Source organism: Oncorhynchus tshawytscha, linkage group LG07, assembly GCF_018296145.1.
Source record: "Oncorhynchus tshawytscha isolate Ot180627B linkage group LG07, Otsh_v2.0, whole genome shotgun sequence".
Lineage (NCBI taxonomy): Eukaryota > Metazoa > Chordata > Actinopteri > Salmoniformes > Salmonidae > Oncorhynchus > Oncorhynchus tshawytscha.
The window spans coordinates 49,595,376-49,611,130 of record NC_056435.1 but is presented as its reverse complement, the minus strand read 5'-3'; the positions used below and the strand labels follow the sequence as shown (position 1 = coordinate 49,611,130).

General features: G+C 44.3%; 1 protein-coding gene across 5 annotated transcripts in view; it reads right to left on the bottom strand.

The window, feature by feature from the left end:
• Nucleotides 1-3,358: 3,358 nt before the first annotated feature.
• LOC112254724 (nck-associated protein 5-like) overlaps nucleotides 3,359-15,755 on the bottom strand; it is a 252,820-nt gene continuing 240,423 nt past the window's right edge. For 4 of the 5 annotated variants that reach the window (XM_042324568.1, XM_024427508.2, XM_024427509.2 and 1 more), the window contains 6 exons: nucleotides 11,763-15,028; nucleotides 9,743-9,911; nucleotides 9,553-9,631; nucleotides 9,178-9,456; nucleotides 8,801-8,934; nucleotides 3,359-6,410 (listed from right to left, as the gene is read on the bottom strand). In XM_042324568.1, the coding sequence (XP_042180502.1) occupies nucleotides 6,165-6,410; nucleotides 8,801-8,934; nucleotides 9,178-9,456; nucleotides 9,553-9,631; nucleotides 9,743-9,911; nucleotides 11,763-15,028 (4,173 nt within the window). In that variant the 3' untranslated portion in view covers nucleotides 3,359-6,164. The remainder of the gene's footprint in view (nucleotides 6,411-8,800; nucleotides 8,935-9,177; nucleotides 9,457-9,552; nucleotides 9,632-9,742; nucleotides 9,912-11,762; nucleotides 15,029-15,755) is intronic. The other variant, XM_042324569.1, reaches the window with a different exon arrangement.

Below are 15,755 nucleotides of genomic sequence, written 5' to 3'. Positions count from 1 at the left end.
GGTGCTGTTTGTTTTTCCAGCAGCAGACTATGATCGATAATGTCAAAAGCCACACTGAAGTCTAACAAAACAGCCCCCACAATCTTTTTATCATCAATTTCTCTCAGCTAATCATCAGTCATTTGTATAAGTGCTGTGCTTGTTGATTGTAATTTCCCTATAAGCGTGCTGAAAAACTGTTGTCAACTTGTTTACTGTAAAATAGCATTTTATCTGGTCAAACACAATTTTTCCCAAAACTTTACTAAGGGTTGGTAACAGGCTGATTGGTTGGTTATTTGAGCCAGTTAAAGGGGCTTTACTATTCTTAGGTAGTGGAATGACTTTTGCTTCCCTCCAGGCCTGAGGGCACATACTTTCCAGTAGGCTTCAATTGAAGACATGGCAAATAGAAGTGGAATTATCATCTGCTATTATCCTCAGTAATTTTCCATCCAAGTTGTCAGACCCCGGTGGTTTGTCATTGTTGATAGACAATAATAATTTTTTCACCTCACACTCACTTTACGGAATTCAACATTGAATATACTTGGATGTGTATGACCTCTTATAGACTATATTAGGCCCAGCTTTTGGAACTTTGGTTTTCCTAGATATAGCTACTATATTGTGATCGCTACATCCGATGGATCTGGATACTGCTTTCAAGCACATTTCTGTAGCATTAGTAAAGGTATTATCAATACATGTTGAATATTTCACTCCTGTGCTGTTTAACTACCCTGGTACGTTGACTGATAACCTGAACCAGGTTGCAGGCACCGGTTACAGTTTGAAGCTTTTTCTTGAGTGGGCAGCTTGATGAAAGCCAGTCAATATTTAAATCACCCAGAAAACATACCTCTGTTGATATCACATACATTATCAAGCATTTCACACGTTATCCAGATACTGACTGTTAGCACTTGGTGGTCTATAGCAGCTTCCCACAGTGCAGGGTGAGCTGCACACAGTTGACTTCCTACTAGGGCACACTGCCTCAGTGCTAACAGCATAAATCTGGTTCATAGGCACATGATTGTTGCATACAATAGCTGTAGGATCAGCAGAGGCATTAAGGGCAGTTAGAGGGACATACATTAGGTTACTTACATTGAGTCTACCAATGCCCCTGGTATAATGTACATTTGCTAAAGCATTATGATGACTCAGCGACACAATGGTAGGGATTAACTGAGCTGGGGTCATTGATAAGTCATTGTCTCAACACAGCCTTAATGCTGTGAAAGGGCCCCGGAACCCAAGTGATTTGGGTGGATCCCATCTTCCTTATAAAACGTGTTTTGTTTCCAAAAGGTATAGAAATTGTCAACAAATGTTACACCCATTTAGCTGCAATAATCACGTAGCCAGTTGTGAAGAGCAAGAATCCTGCTAAAGCATTCAATGCCATGATTCAGAGAGGACACAGGGCCAGATATGACAGGTCTTTTATTAGTGTCTAGCAGAGAGTCAATCAGCTCTTTGAAATCCAGTTTCAACTGTTCAGAGCTGCCCTTCATAATGTCATTAAAACTCACATAGACTACGATAGAATCAATGTCCATGTCCTGGCGCAGTACATTCGGGAGCAGCATAGTAATGTAATTTACTCCAGCTCCGGGATAGGACATTGTTTTTGCACCAGGAACAGTCACATTTCTTACCATGGAGCTGCCCAAAATCACGGCAGGCGAGAAGGACGAGGAAATCCGCCCACTCCCACTCTTCACAGGATGGTGCCTCCGACAGATGGAGAAGCCCCACTCAACCCAGAGCAGGAATGGAAGGTTGCCGACGTAGACTTCAAAATCATAGGGGAAGGAGTATGAGTAGGCACAGCGGCCGCAGACACACGTACAAGCAGCGACAAAGGTGCAGGAAGATCAGGCTCCAGGGCGGCGAAACGATTAGTCGTTTGTATCCGCTCCGGGCCTCTCGTTGGGAGTGTAGACTGCTTTGCGAGAGGCCTCTGTCTTTGTCTTCCACAGTCTATGGAGGCTGGCAACCTGCGTGATCAAGGAAGCCACCACAAGCCTTTAATCCTCGGCAAGCGAACAATTGCCGCATTGGAACTCTCTGTGATCCAGTTTGTCCCGAAACAAAGTGTAGTAGATACAGCTCCTACAGCGCTGGGTCAAATATATTATGTTGAAGGCAGGGCCATCCATTTTAATTTCAGAGAGGTCTGATTTTGTCCATGTAACCCTTATTATAAATAACGTTCACTCCCTTAGCTTCATGTCCACATCCCAGTTTACACCTAAATTGGGTTGCAACGCTACCAGTAATTGACCAAATGTATCAAATATTCTGTAAATTTGGTAACAAATAACATTTTTTTGTATTACTAATTGCTTGTAATTTAGGTAATTTATACTTTAATAATTTATGTGTCCATATTGTCCATGAGTGTCTGGTGGATAGACCATATGGTTCAAGAGAAAATAGCTTAATTAATGAAAAAAAGCATCTAAATCAACAATGGCATTCTTTTCTATTAACTCTGCAACTATTCCAACGATTAACTTTTTTAAATTAGATTTTTTTTTACAATTGCCACTAGTTTGGAGCTAAAACATTTATAAAGATATTGACAGTCCTAATAAATAACTGTGTAAAAAGTATATCAAGGACATTTAATTCTGAAACTCATTAAAACACCACTGGTATTCACCAAGTTGATGGTTTGTAATTAGGATAATGTAAAATCTTATTTGATTATTTAATATATTTTACATAGGATAAGGCCACAAATTAGACAACTGTAATCTGAGGTACCCAAAAATACCACTAGATGTCATCTGATAAAATACAATAAAAAGTAAAAATACAAATTATGGTAGTTTACTGGTAAAATTTCCAGTAATATACCCTCCTTCTGAAAGAAACCCTAGCTTAATTTCTACACCCGGTTCAACACAACCCTAGCTTCATGTCCACAACCTGGTTTAACCCGAACTCTTGCCTCAACCCTAATTTGGCATAACCCTAACTCTAATCCAGAGTATTGCATTTGCAGAGTACTGAAACAGCAAGAGTCTTGTTTGTTTCAAAATCATAGCATGCTCTGATGTTTCATCGATATTGCGAGCTTTTAGAAAGAGGCGTTCAATCAAGATCCTTGAATGAATAAATAATACTCAGATTTGTATTGGTTGGGTTCTTGCATTTGTTTAGAGCCATAAATTAACAATCATAATTTTGTTTTTACAATCTTGATAAATAAAGCCATAAACCATAATCTATTTTAAGTTTAAGCTTTATTAAGCTTTATTTAAGTGGAAATGGTATATACACATCACTTGAAATACTATTTACCAAATCAGAGTAATAACATGAGAATACCCCAGAAAACAGAACACCAAACACAGACCTCTCATGGAAAAAAATAACTTTAATTAAATAAGACTATAGTACAAAAATAAATCGTTATCAGAATAAAAACATCTATAACAACAATGTCAACGACATCAACAATAACAAAAAGTTCATTGATTAGGATTTGCCCTCAAAAATAAATAAATAAATACAACAAATAGATAGAGCTGCAACAACCTCTTTGAATGAAGTGAGATAAATTGAGTCCATAAAGCAAACATATTAAGTAAAGAGTTCACCTCTATGCCACTCCATCCTGGTCAGCATTGCCATAGTTAAGGTGTATGGTGTTTGAATGACAGAGAGGGAGTCCATAAAGTCTTCCCTGCAGATAGATGACGTGTGTTACCATGGTGTTAACATGTAGCTACATATGGATCTCCCAGTTACTTCCAATGGAATCTGGTGGAATGAAAAATGCTACCATCTGAAGTACTGTAGTTGGTTAGTTATTATTTAGTTGTATATGGTTTGGTCGCAACGTAGAACACAGTGATCCAAGACAAAATGATTGTGTTAAATATGTCCCATGGAAACATTTGAATTTTGAGATGATTGTAAAAGAGAATGGGCTTCATGTCACACACTTGTTTTCCTTTAGCCATGATTCAGATGGGGTTGAAAGGGTGGACCGGCAGCACATATCCTGGAAGACAACCTCTTCAACTCAAATCTATCTGTTCTCACAGAGAAGTGTATATACAGTAACAGTCAGATCTCCATTTCCATGGTATAACACAGTAGTTATTATGTTAACTCCAAGGGGGGGCTGAAGGACAAGCAATGTTCAAAGTGGGATTATGAAAAAATGTGAACTTGAGAAAAGTCAAATCCATGTTAGTTTGGAAAGATCACATGCTTCTGAAAGCAGAGTTTGGAAGCACAAGGATGTCTTATCCCTGAAGAAGTTTGTGGGGAGTTATGAAGCGGATGGAACTACTTATGAGGACATAATCAAGTACATGGGCTGGGAGGGAGGGAGGGAGGAGTCCATGTCCTTCTTAGTGTCTCTTGGTGCTGTTCTGAAGTGGCTGTTTAAACAAGGGGCGCTCTACTTTTAACCAGAGTAGTGCACTTTAGGAAATACATTTAAATACAGCACTTCTCCATTAGGATAACCTCTGATTCTTACGAATGCTAAATGTGTTTAGAAACCATACTCTTCATCCTGCAACATATCTGTAAGCCTGCCAAAACACTTGTGTGTACATCATGGTGATCGTACAATGATCCATGTCTAACATTCCTATAGCACAGACATTTTGTCTTTCTTAATTGTACAACAGTAAATTGATTGAATGCGTATCTGTCTGTGCCTGTTAAAGCCAAACATTGGCCCATATTGCAGAAGTAAGCAACTACTCTATGTTCAGTGGGGCTGGATCGTTACTTCTTCACAAGGAAGGCCTACATCCATCTTTTTGCTTTAGTGGAGCATTTTAGACAAATATGGAACCTGTGCCAAACAAGATTTTTGGCAGGGTGCGTTATAGAGCAGTGGCCTAAAAAGCCGATGGGAAACACTGTGCATGTCAGGTTAAGCACAAATTACCTTTAAAAAGTCTGTTAAAGTACGCTGTTCTTTAACACGTCTTAAATTGAATCCTGGCTCATGTATGCCAACTCAGTTTATAGTATATAAAAGGTGGATGGATCGTGTTACTTATTTACTCTTTCAGCTTGTCAAACTATTTTGAGTATTAAATAGCAGCTCAGTTTAGAACTTCATTGTTAATGGCGCATTCACAGGATGCCTATATAATGCTGTTATAATGGCATTATTCCTGACAAATGTTTCACTGTGTAAAACAGTCTGACAATGGATTAAACACATGTAAAACATTTGACTCTTGGTTGAGATCCTTCGCATTTCATTGTCCATAACACATACACTACTAGGTAATGTCTGGTCATAAGTGTAATATAATGGCTGTTGTCATGATCTGCCACTATGTGTTACAGTAGGTTGTGAAACAGCACACTATATGGCAGCTTCAGAGAAAGTGTGAACTTCTTTCCCCCGGTCAGAAGCTCATAGTCATAGCTAGTGTGGAGACCCTGCATTAAGTCTCACTCACATACACACATCCTTCCATTCATACCCACACTTTTTTTTTTATTTAACTTAAAATTACATGATACATAACATGTAACAAAGCACAACAGTTAAAAAAAACAAAAAACATAACTGAAAACAGGGAAGTTTATTGTAGTCGATCCCCACATTGCGACATATTTAGTGGGCAGTAAAATGTGGTTGTTTTCTGGCATTAATGGCTGCCCAATTTTCCTAGACTGAAACGTGTCCACATCCAGGACAGACTTGAAAAACCCCTGATACCAGCCACTTCTTGGGGCCGACCTCAGGAGCCTGGTTAAATTATTTAACAACAATTCTTCAGATTATCCAGACCATGGTGATCGTGTGGCTGTCTTGAACGTGTTATTTCCCCATGCATCTCGTCGGTGTGTGTACACATTTGAGTTGAGCTGGTCTGTCATCAGATGCTTGTTGCTTGGAGAACAATAGCGCCCAATTCTCAGTCTAGTTCCACAAATGATGTGTGTGAACATCAGTCAACCTGAGGGTGATTTTTCCAGCAGTACTAACCAAATCTCAGCAAAGTAGACAGGGTCAGCAGAGAGAGCTGTGTGTGTGGAAGAGGGAAGGAGGTACTTCAACTTGGTCTGCCTTATGGGCTGGGCCACCATTACAAGGAGGGATGGATGTGCATCATTAGCTGTGGTTTAAAGGGTGTCGGTTGGTCCATCTCTCCCTCTGTTCCCCTATCTGTCCCTGGGTCCTAGCCCTGGCTGCCACAGGAGGACAGGCTGTCGTAGAGGGAGTCACTGAGGGATTCAGGCGTCTCTCTCAGGGACAGGAGGTCCTCTGGTCTCTCCTTCACCAGCCCCAGCCCTCCGTCCTTCCCCACCTCCGAGGCGCTGGGCGTCCGCCCCATACCCCGCTGGCTGAGCCCTGTCTGGAGTGGCAGGGGGAGGCTGCCTGGGTCAGTGGCCAGGGGGCGCTGGGGGGAACACTGTTTCAAACTCTTGGGGGAGAGGAAAGGTGGGCACATGAAGTTAATTTTAGGGGTGAGATTTAACAGGTTCTAGTGGAGGGACTGGGTTCACAGGATTGATTGATCATGCCTGGGATATGGATGGTATGGGAGGGACAAGGGGGACAGAATGATGCTATAGTTAAATAAGCTAAATCATGTTATTTTAGGACAAGGTTTTGACTGATAATAAAGAATGATTCATTTAATATTGACTTCAGGTGTCCCTGGTGGTAATTTCCACGACAGTCAGTAAGCATGCTTCCATTCAACTCACTACAACATGGAAAAGCATGCACAGTTTATTAGGCTACGGATGAAATGAGTTCTGATGAATTTCACAGGGTGGTGAATGTGCACGCGATAAGTTTGATTTTCCTTTCTAATAAATATCGAAGGTCTTTACCCTTTACACTCGTTAGAATTAGTCTATATGGATAGGGCTAAATTGAAATGTTTCTTATAGAAGAAATATGAAATGCATAACCATGTTAGCAATTGAAAGGGACAGTTTGGAGATAATGGGAAAATGATTAGATCAAAGGTAAGAATACAACAGTTCACTTGACAAGACTGAATCCAAACATTACATTATTGATTTTATATTACTTTGACATTTACTGTACTTTGCCACATTTGTTTATAAATACTCTGGATACTTTCAGTAGCATGATAAGACTATTCCTGGAAAATGTGGGTTAGGTCCAACATAAGACGACAAATGTCAAGGGTTTGAGTGAGAGGACTAATCTCTCCAAAGTGTGCAATTTCAATGCACTTTAATGACTCAAAGAAGTCTTCAACTATAAAGTTTTTAAAATTTTTTAAACTACACTTTTTTTTAGCTCTCCTAGTTGTGCTGTTAAGGATCTAGAGCACACTTCATTTTGAAGACAACCCTGCATCCCCACCATCACACAATTACTGTTGTTGTTTACGCAATCCAGGAACAGCCCATTATAAATAGCAATCTGGGTCAGGTGAGAATGATTCGAAAGCTTGTTCTATTTCCAACATGACTAGCGAAGTTATAAAACATGATCTTACAGTATTCGGCTTCACAAGGCAGTTCAGAGAAACAGATGGTAATGTTGGTGGGTATAGAAAGGAGTCATGAGTGCATTCAGGTTCGTGTGCTGCAGCAGATTCTCTTCAAGAATAAACAAACATTAGCTCATTCTGTTCAGAACAACCCAGGGTATGACGCCATGTCATCTTGTAACTGTACATCATACATAGTGATCATAAACATTTGACACTGTATATGTATAGGAGTTTTATGATTTGGAAATGTGAAGTGCACATTTGGACTCACGGGTCTTTGGCTTGCTTGTATGCATCTTTCAAAATACATTGAGTCATCTTAATTAACATTTCCCGCACACAGACATATTTTTTTGTTGTTGCAAAAGTTGACCAATTACCGGGAGGGATGGGGGCAACTTGTTGTCACGTGCGGTGCTCAAGTTCACAACGACTGCCAGGAAAAACCCATACAGCGCTGTGAAGTGTAGAGCCAGAGCTCTGATGTCATGTATAGCATGTTACTGTACAGGCACTCCATTCCAATTTAGGTGCCTATTAGTGCCCAAATATGCCACTGTAAAGGGTTCATTTGTATGCTGGTGACATGATGATGATCGGTGCTTAGCTGCTAATTGACAAATTAAAAGTGGGCACATTTGCTGTTTATTCATAATCTCATCATGTACCCTCTACACTGTATCAATGAGCTGTTTGCGAGAGTACCTGTGCCAAGTGGGCACATTTGTTGTTTTCGCAGGACTTTTTATGCCAAATGGGATGGAAACATAACTTCTATATTTTTTTTATTCAGTGAATTAGTTATACTTATGTGCACTACGTCATTACGCTCAGCTCTTCATTCGTAACAAGCCATTTTGATGGAAACACTGCTGTTAAATTGCACATATTTCTTTGTGCACTCTTTCCCCTCAAACTTCAAATTTCTCAAAAAAGGGAGAACTTGGCATTAAAAGCTGTGGACTTTCTGTGCATTTCAGTTCCAGACTGCCATTAAAGCACCCCATTCAAAGGGAGAGAGTCAAAAACAAGTTAGTCAAAACCCCTTTACCCTCTCGTTTTCACAGCAATGCCCCCATACCCGAGAAAAGGCAGGATGAGCTCTCACTCACAATGCTAATGGGACTCTGGTGCTGACAAGGGATAACAACTGACAGGCGACAGTGTTCAAGGCCCCAGCTATCTTTCTATCAGCCTTATCTCTTAAAATATGAATAAAGAGCGGCGCTTTCATCATTTGAACATAGATTAATAAGATGTAACATGTCAGCACAGAGTAAATGGATGTGGTCTTCTTTGAAATTTCTCATTAGAATGGAGATGACTGACTCACTCACCCTTCTGGATGGGGTCCCCAGGTCTCCCTGCACATCCAGGTAAACATCAGTGGCTCCCGCAGAGCCTTTCAGATTGGGAAAGGTCCAGTTCTTGGTGAGGGGATTTTGCATATGAGCTCCATAGGCATCTATATCTGCATAAGAGCAAATTAAATTCAAAATGGAAAAAAAGAGTGTACCTCAGGTAAACTTGTGTGTATAGTTGGTTCAGTTTTAATGAGCCACAAAATATTTGTTTTGCAGGATTTATCATTATATTAACACAACTGATAAAATATGAACTTTCCCATTTTTTTTTTTGTGTGTAAAATGTCAGCATTGAAATGGTCTACATGGGAACACAACAAGTCCTATGGTAATACAAAGTCTAAGCTTACCCTCGTGGATTGTACTGGACAGGTGCATGTTGGTACCTTTTCCCTCCAGCCCTGAGCCATACAGGTTGACTTCATCCAGAGATGACAGCTCTCTCTCCAGTGTATGGGCCTTACGCGGAACCTTCATCATGGCCCCATGCTTACCCTGGGAGCAAGAAAACCCTTGCTCTCCCTGTGGCTTCCCCTTAGGGATGCTCTTCCCTGCCATGCTACTGGCGTAGTCTGGCATGGGGAACGTGCCAATGCCACTGTCGAGGGTGCGCATGGAGGCCCCAGAACCTAAACAGTGAGGAAGGAACAATCAAGTAAGACTAGAGTCAGAGCTACTCAAGGAAAATAGACGACTGGCATTATTATGACTCAGCATCATGCTACCTGTAAAATGCTGAGAACTAATGGACTCTGCCAAGCTGTCTTCTGATGTGACCTCATCCTTGCCGATCATAACCGAACCCTGAAACAGCAAGGGTTAATGACAATCATATATATCACTGACACTACATGTGTAGTTTATTCATCTTTCTATAGTGTATCAGAGGAATACGACAGAGAGAAAATAGTTTACCTGGGCTATCTCGTCCCTGCTCTTGGTGTGGCTGATCCCGTTCCTCTGGTGACTGAAGTTGGGCCGCGACCTCTTAGAGTCAAAGGAGAGGCGTCTGTGTGTCATTCCAAAGGTGGTAGGTATAGCTCCCCTCTCATCCACCCTGTTTCCAGAACAAGACGTCGAGGGACTTAAGGAGGAAGACGTTACAACAAACTCATAGGGGAACTAGCTTTCGACTTAAACTCCATTTACAAATCCAATTTGATCAGATATAAATCATAAGAGAAAGAGTTTACCCTCTGGCCAAGTTTTATAATTATCTTATGATCACAAATTTAGTACACTGACAGCCCCAGTCCAATATATCCTAGACAGGGTTTGGATGTACAATGGGGCAAAAAAGTATTTAGTCAGCCACCAATTGTGCAAGTTCTCCCACTTGAAAAGATGAGAGGCCTGTAATTTTCATTATAGGTACATTTCAACTATGACAGACAAAACAAGATTTTTTTTCTCTCCAGAAAATCACATTATAGGATTTTTAATGAATTTATTTGCAAATGATAAGTATTTGGTATTGGTCAGTATTTGGTCAATAACAAAAGTTTCAATACTACTTTGTTATATACCCTTTGTTGGCAATGACAGAAGTCAAACGTTTTCTGTAAGTCTTCACACACTGTTGCTGGTATTTTAGCCCATTCCTCCATGCAGATATCCTCTAGAGCAGTGATGTTTTGGGGCTGTTTGCTGGGCAACACAGACTTTCAACTCCCTCCAAAGATTTTCTATGGGGTTGAGATCTGGAGACTGGCTAGGCCACTCCAGGACCTTGAAATGCTTCTTACGAAGCCACTCCTTCATTGCCCGGGCGGTGTGTTTGGGATCATTGTCATGCTGAAAGACCCAGCCACGTTTCATCTTCAATGCCCTTGCTGATGGAAGGAGGTTTTCACTCAAAATCTCACGATACATGGCCCCATTCATTCTTTCCTTTACACGGATCAGTCGTCCTGGTCCCTTTGCAGAAAAACAGCCCCAATGCATGATATTTCCACCCCCATGCTTCACAGTAGGTATGGTGTTCTTTGGATGCAACTCAGCATTTGTCCTCCAAACACGAGTTGAGTTTTTACCAAAAAGTTCTATTTTGGTTTCATCTGACCATATGACATTCTCCCAATCTTCTTCTGGATCATCCAAATGCTCTCTAGCAAACTTCAGACGGGCCTGGACATGTACTGGCTTAAGCAGGGGGACACGTCTGGCACTGCAGGATTTGAGTCCCTGGCGGCGTAGTGTGTTACTTATGGTAGGCTTTGTTACTTTGGTTCCAGCTCTCTGCAGGTCATTCACTAGGTCCCCCCGTGTGGTTCTGGGATTTTTGCTCACTGTTCTTGTGATCATTTTGACCCCACGGGGTGAGATCTTGCATGGAGCCCCAGATCGAGGGAGATTATCAGTGGTCTTGTATGTCTTCCATTTCCTAATAATTGCTCCCACAGTTGATTTCTTCAAACCAAGCTGCTTACCTATTGCAGATTCAGTCTTCCCAGCCTGGTGCAGGTCTACAATTTTGTTTCTGGTGTCCTTTGACAGCTCTTTGGTCTTGGCCATAGTAGAGTTTGGAGTGTGACTGTTTGAGGTTGTGGACAGGTGTCTTTTATACTGATAACAAGTTCAAACAGGTGCCGTTAATACAGGTAACGAGTGGAGGACAGAGGAGCCTCTTAAAGAATAAGTTACAGGTCTGTGAGAGCCAGAAATCTTGCTTGTTTGTAGGTGACCAAATACTTATTTTCCACCATAATTTGCAAATAAATTCATTAAAAATCCTACAATGTGATTTTTTGGATTTTTTTTCTCATTTTGTCTGTCATAGTTGAAGTGTACCTATGATGAACATTACAGGCCTCTCATCTTTTTAAGTGGGAGAACTTGCACAATTGGTGGCTGACTAAATACTTTTTTGCCCCACTGTATGTCATTCATTCTCAGGTAAATGATCAGGTTATTTAGGAATGCATATCATTATTACCTGTTGAGGAGCTGCTGCATGAAGTTCTCTGCGGTCAATCCTCTGCACATGAGTGACAGTTGGCCTTGGGCCTGGTCCGTCACCACCTCACATGAGTGGCCTCTGCCAGAGTGGTCCATCCCGACCCTGTTCACATATGCCCGCTCCTCTTCCAGCGCCTTCCGCAGGTCCTCTGCCTTCTCCATTAGCTTGGAGATGTTCAGGCTCTCCACCACCTTCTGGGGACCACCTGTCTTAGGGTCCTTAGCCCCTCCGCCAGAGGCAGACGATGACGAAAGAGATGAGGACATGTTGATCTTGAACTTGGACACTTCCGGTTTGCGGTTGAGGGCGGGGAGCTTGCTCTTCCTCAGGCCGAACCAGTTGGCGATGCCATTGGAGGCCTTCTGCTTTGGCTCGGACACCTGGCCCTGGTCCTGCTCCTGCAGCTTCAGCATGTTTTCCTCGATGCCACGCATTACTTTCTGCTCAATGGCAGACTGGAGCACGGGTGGGCCAGACGAGTACGGCTTTTTGTCCTCTTTTGCGATGGCTTCAGTAGACGGCCGTGGTGGCAGAGGGGGAGGCGGGAAGCTCTCTGCATGGCCAAAGGTCTTCTTCTTGCCGGCCGGGAGCTTGGTTTTGTCCTCTGGCCGAATTGGGTTTCTCTGAGCCAGGGCACGGTCCTCAGGAATGGGTTTGACCCCTCTGGGATAAGAGGAAGCTTGACCTACCTTTGAAGGGGACTTTGACGGGACTTTAGTGGGGCTGTTTTGTGGGCTGGGGGCAGTTTTACTGTGGTGGCTCTGGGTGATGGGGCATTTCCCATAGCTCCGCATCACTGGAGGATTCTCTGCGTTGGAGGATGATGTGCCCATCTTGATCTTTGGACCCTCTGCTTTTGCTACATATATCCTGGGAGAAAACGGTGTCTCCTGCTCTCCCTTGGGTATCATTGATGGGGTGGCTGAGGATTTGGTGCCCGATTCATGTATTGGACCTATCACCCTAGTGTGACTGCAGAGGCTGGTTTTGGGGTAGGGCTTCCCATCCAGGGAATCAGTGGATTTCTGATTTCTGTGCTGCTCTGCTCCAGTTCGCTCACCTTGCCTTTCAGCAGTCTTGCTTTTCTCAATATTGTTGGTGGGGGGTTTGCCTAGGTTACTTTGTACATCCTTCTTGTCCACAGACTGTGCACCTACTGGCAGATCTTCTGTGCTCTTCAGTTTCCCCAAAGCAGCCAGGCGCTCTTTGAAGGGGTAGTGACTGGACTCACTCTGGGAAGTCTTGCCCTGCACCAGTCTCTTGGGGTCACCTCGCCTGGCTGAAGACTGAGTTGGCTGGGCAGGTTCACAGTTCTGTTGGCTGGGCTCTGGAGCTGCACGGTGCTCCTGGTGCCTGTCCCTCATGCTGGAGTACCTGGGGTGACTACTTTGTGCTTTACTGGCGGCGGAGGAGGACGAGGAGGGGAGGCTGAAGTGTTGGTTTGGCTTGTGCCAGATGGGGCTTTCTGAGTCAGTGTCCCGGTCAGAGAAGTCCTGGTCAGCCGTCCCTGGGGACGAGTCAGGGTGCTGTGAAGACGGGGGGCTGAGGAGGCTCTCATCTTGCTGACAATGCTTCTCTACAGGACCCTCGTGTTGGGGGTACTGGGACTTCTTAAGACCCTCCAGGAACTGGGGCGTCCCATCTGAGGGGCAGACATTCTCGTATTGGGGTACCTTCCGAGAGCCCCTTTGTGCATGAGAGGAGGGGGATGCCTTTGTGCTGTCGCTGGGTTTGGGCACAAAGTGGCTGCTGAAAACAATCTCCTTGGCCATGGGAGGGGTGTTCACAATGTCCTCTGATTTGGGTGGGGAGGTGGGGGCGGAGTGTGTGGCAGGGTAGGGGTCTGTTTTGGAGGAGGATGAGGATGGCTGCTTCTCCCTCTCTGTGGTGGTGGCTTTGCGGGTCAGGACGGGAGAGTGGTACACCTCATAGTTGTTGTTGTTCCTGCAGGGGATCTTGGAGCTGCGGGGGAGCTGGGGACTTAGACGGAGGGGATTGCCTGGTTCTGCCTGGTTGATCCCCGGAGGGATCTTCAGGAACTTGAGCAGCCGGGACGGGGATGAGATAGGGGAGGGCTTGACTTCACTCAGACCTGAAGAGGGAGAGGTGGGGCTGAGTGCAAGCTTGCTCTTCCCAGAGGGATTCAGGGCCTGAGCTGAGCTGTTCCTGTCAGGCACTGGGGCTGGAGAGTAAGATTCCACCGCCACCTTCTTGGAGACAGACGTTTCATTGGAGAAGTAGAGCCCGTTGCAGATCTGATCACTCACTTCCTGCTCCTTGGGATATCCTGGTTCCGTCTCAACATGGTCTGTGTGTGAGGTAGAAGAGTGCAGGCGGTTGTTCACATTGTGTGCCGCTGCCTCTACTTCCAGGTAGCAGCACTCTTCCAGACTGTCCTCGTTCTGGCTCTGCGACGTTGCCATGACAGCCTTTATGTGCTTTATATCCTCACCGTGAGAGGGCTGTACCTCCGCCTGAGGCGGCGGTTTGCCAGACGGATGCTTGTCTGTGTGTTTTTGTAACTTCCTGGGCTCCTGCCCTAGCATCCCGTTGAGGTTGGCTTGGATTAGCAAGGAGAGGAAAGGATCAGAAGAACCCAGACCTTCTGGAGTGCGCTCTAGAAAGTCCAAAGCTGTTTTGCGCATGTAGCACTGGTTTGTGCTGTCAGCAGAGAGGAGGTGGGAAAAAGCCGCTGCTTGGGGAGGGGTTGTGCTCTGTGCCGATGCCCCCTGGTCCTCTGCACTGGCCTGCCTGTTAAGGATCTCCACTCTGGCCTGGTGTGAGGCACCGTAGCCCTGGGAACACTTCAGCAGGCTGTCCAGGCTGCTCTTCTGGGAGAGTATGTGGCAGGACTGACATCTCCCGTGTTGTTGTTGCTGAAGCTGGGCATGGTCCTTCTGGAGAGCCCCTTCTCCATTGGCATAATCGTGAATGTCCGAGTCAGAGCTGGAGTGGTGGCAGCGTGACGATGGTTGTGCCACCGGGCGCTGTGGGGCAGGTAATGCCTCAGATGACATCAGGGATATCTGGTCTCTCTCCATGGAGACCGGCACCTGGCCCAGGTCATGGTGGGGGGACAGGCAGGAGGAGCGGTGGAACTTGAGTGGATCTGACTCCTCCAGCTTCCGCAGGACCTCTAGGATGTGTGCTTTCTTCTTGAAAAACGGAGACAGGGCCTCCATGGAGGTGGCAGGGGCCCGGGCCGATGCGGCTGACCCGTTCTGTGTGCGGTCCCCATTGCTCTGCATAAACAAGGACATCAGGATGGAACTTTGTTACATCTTCAAACAACAAACTAAGAACAACACTTCAAGTTAAGTACAGTACGACTGCTATCTGAAGATGTGCACAATGCCTCCAACATCTAACACATTGCATGCACGGTGCACCAGGAGTTATATGCATTGATTTCATGTAGACACTCGATTGTGGAGATTCCTTTTTACTCTGTTTTTTCTTGGATAAGTAATGACTTACAGAGGGCCTGCAACTCATGTTTCAAGTGAATGTACTTGTTTCAAGTTAACAGTCCAAGTCACCAATGACTATGTCACAGCAACAGAGGACATCCTGAGAATTCTGAGCACCCTAGTCCTGACAGGGGGAGGAATAAATTAACGACAGATTGGGAAGGAGAGAAGACTGGAGAGGCGACTGAAGCTACTTTGGTTACACATGGCCTGCCAACCTTAGGAAGCTGTCTTTATCATTAATTAAAGATGCAATTAATTCTGTAATCAGTGAGAAAATGTATTCTGCTCTCTTCCGCCCGCCTCATTACCTCTTCCTGAAAAGTGGCTATTAGAGGTCGACACAGGAGTGAATTATTCCCCCCCCGTACTATCCTAATCCCGCAACGCAACAGTTCCCTAACCACGGAACTTTACAGTCCCGCCTGATAAAAATTGCTCCCATCCTGTGCAGAAATCAGAAATAAATTCTTCCATTAACTGCTTGGCTGTCTCCACT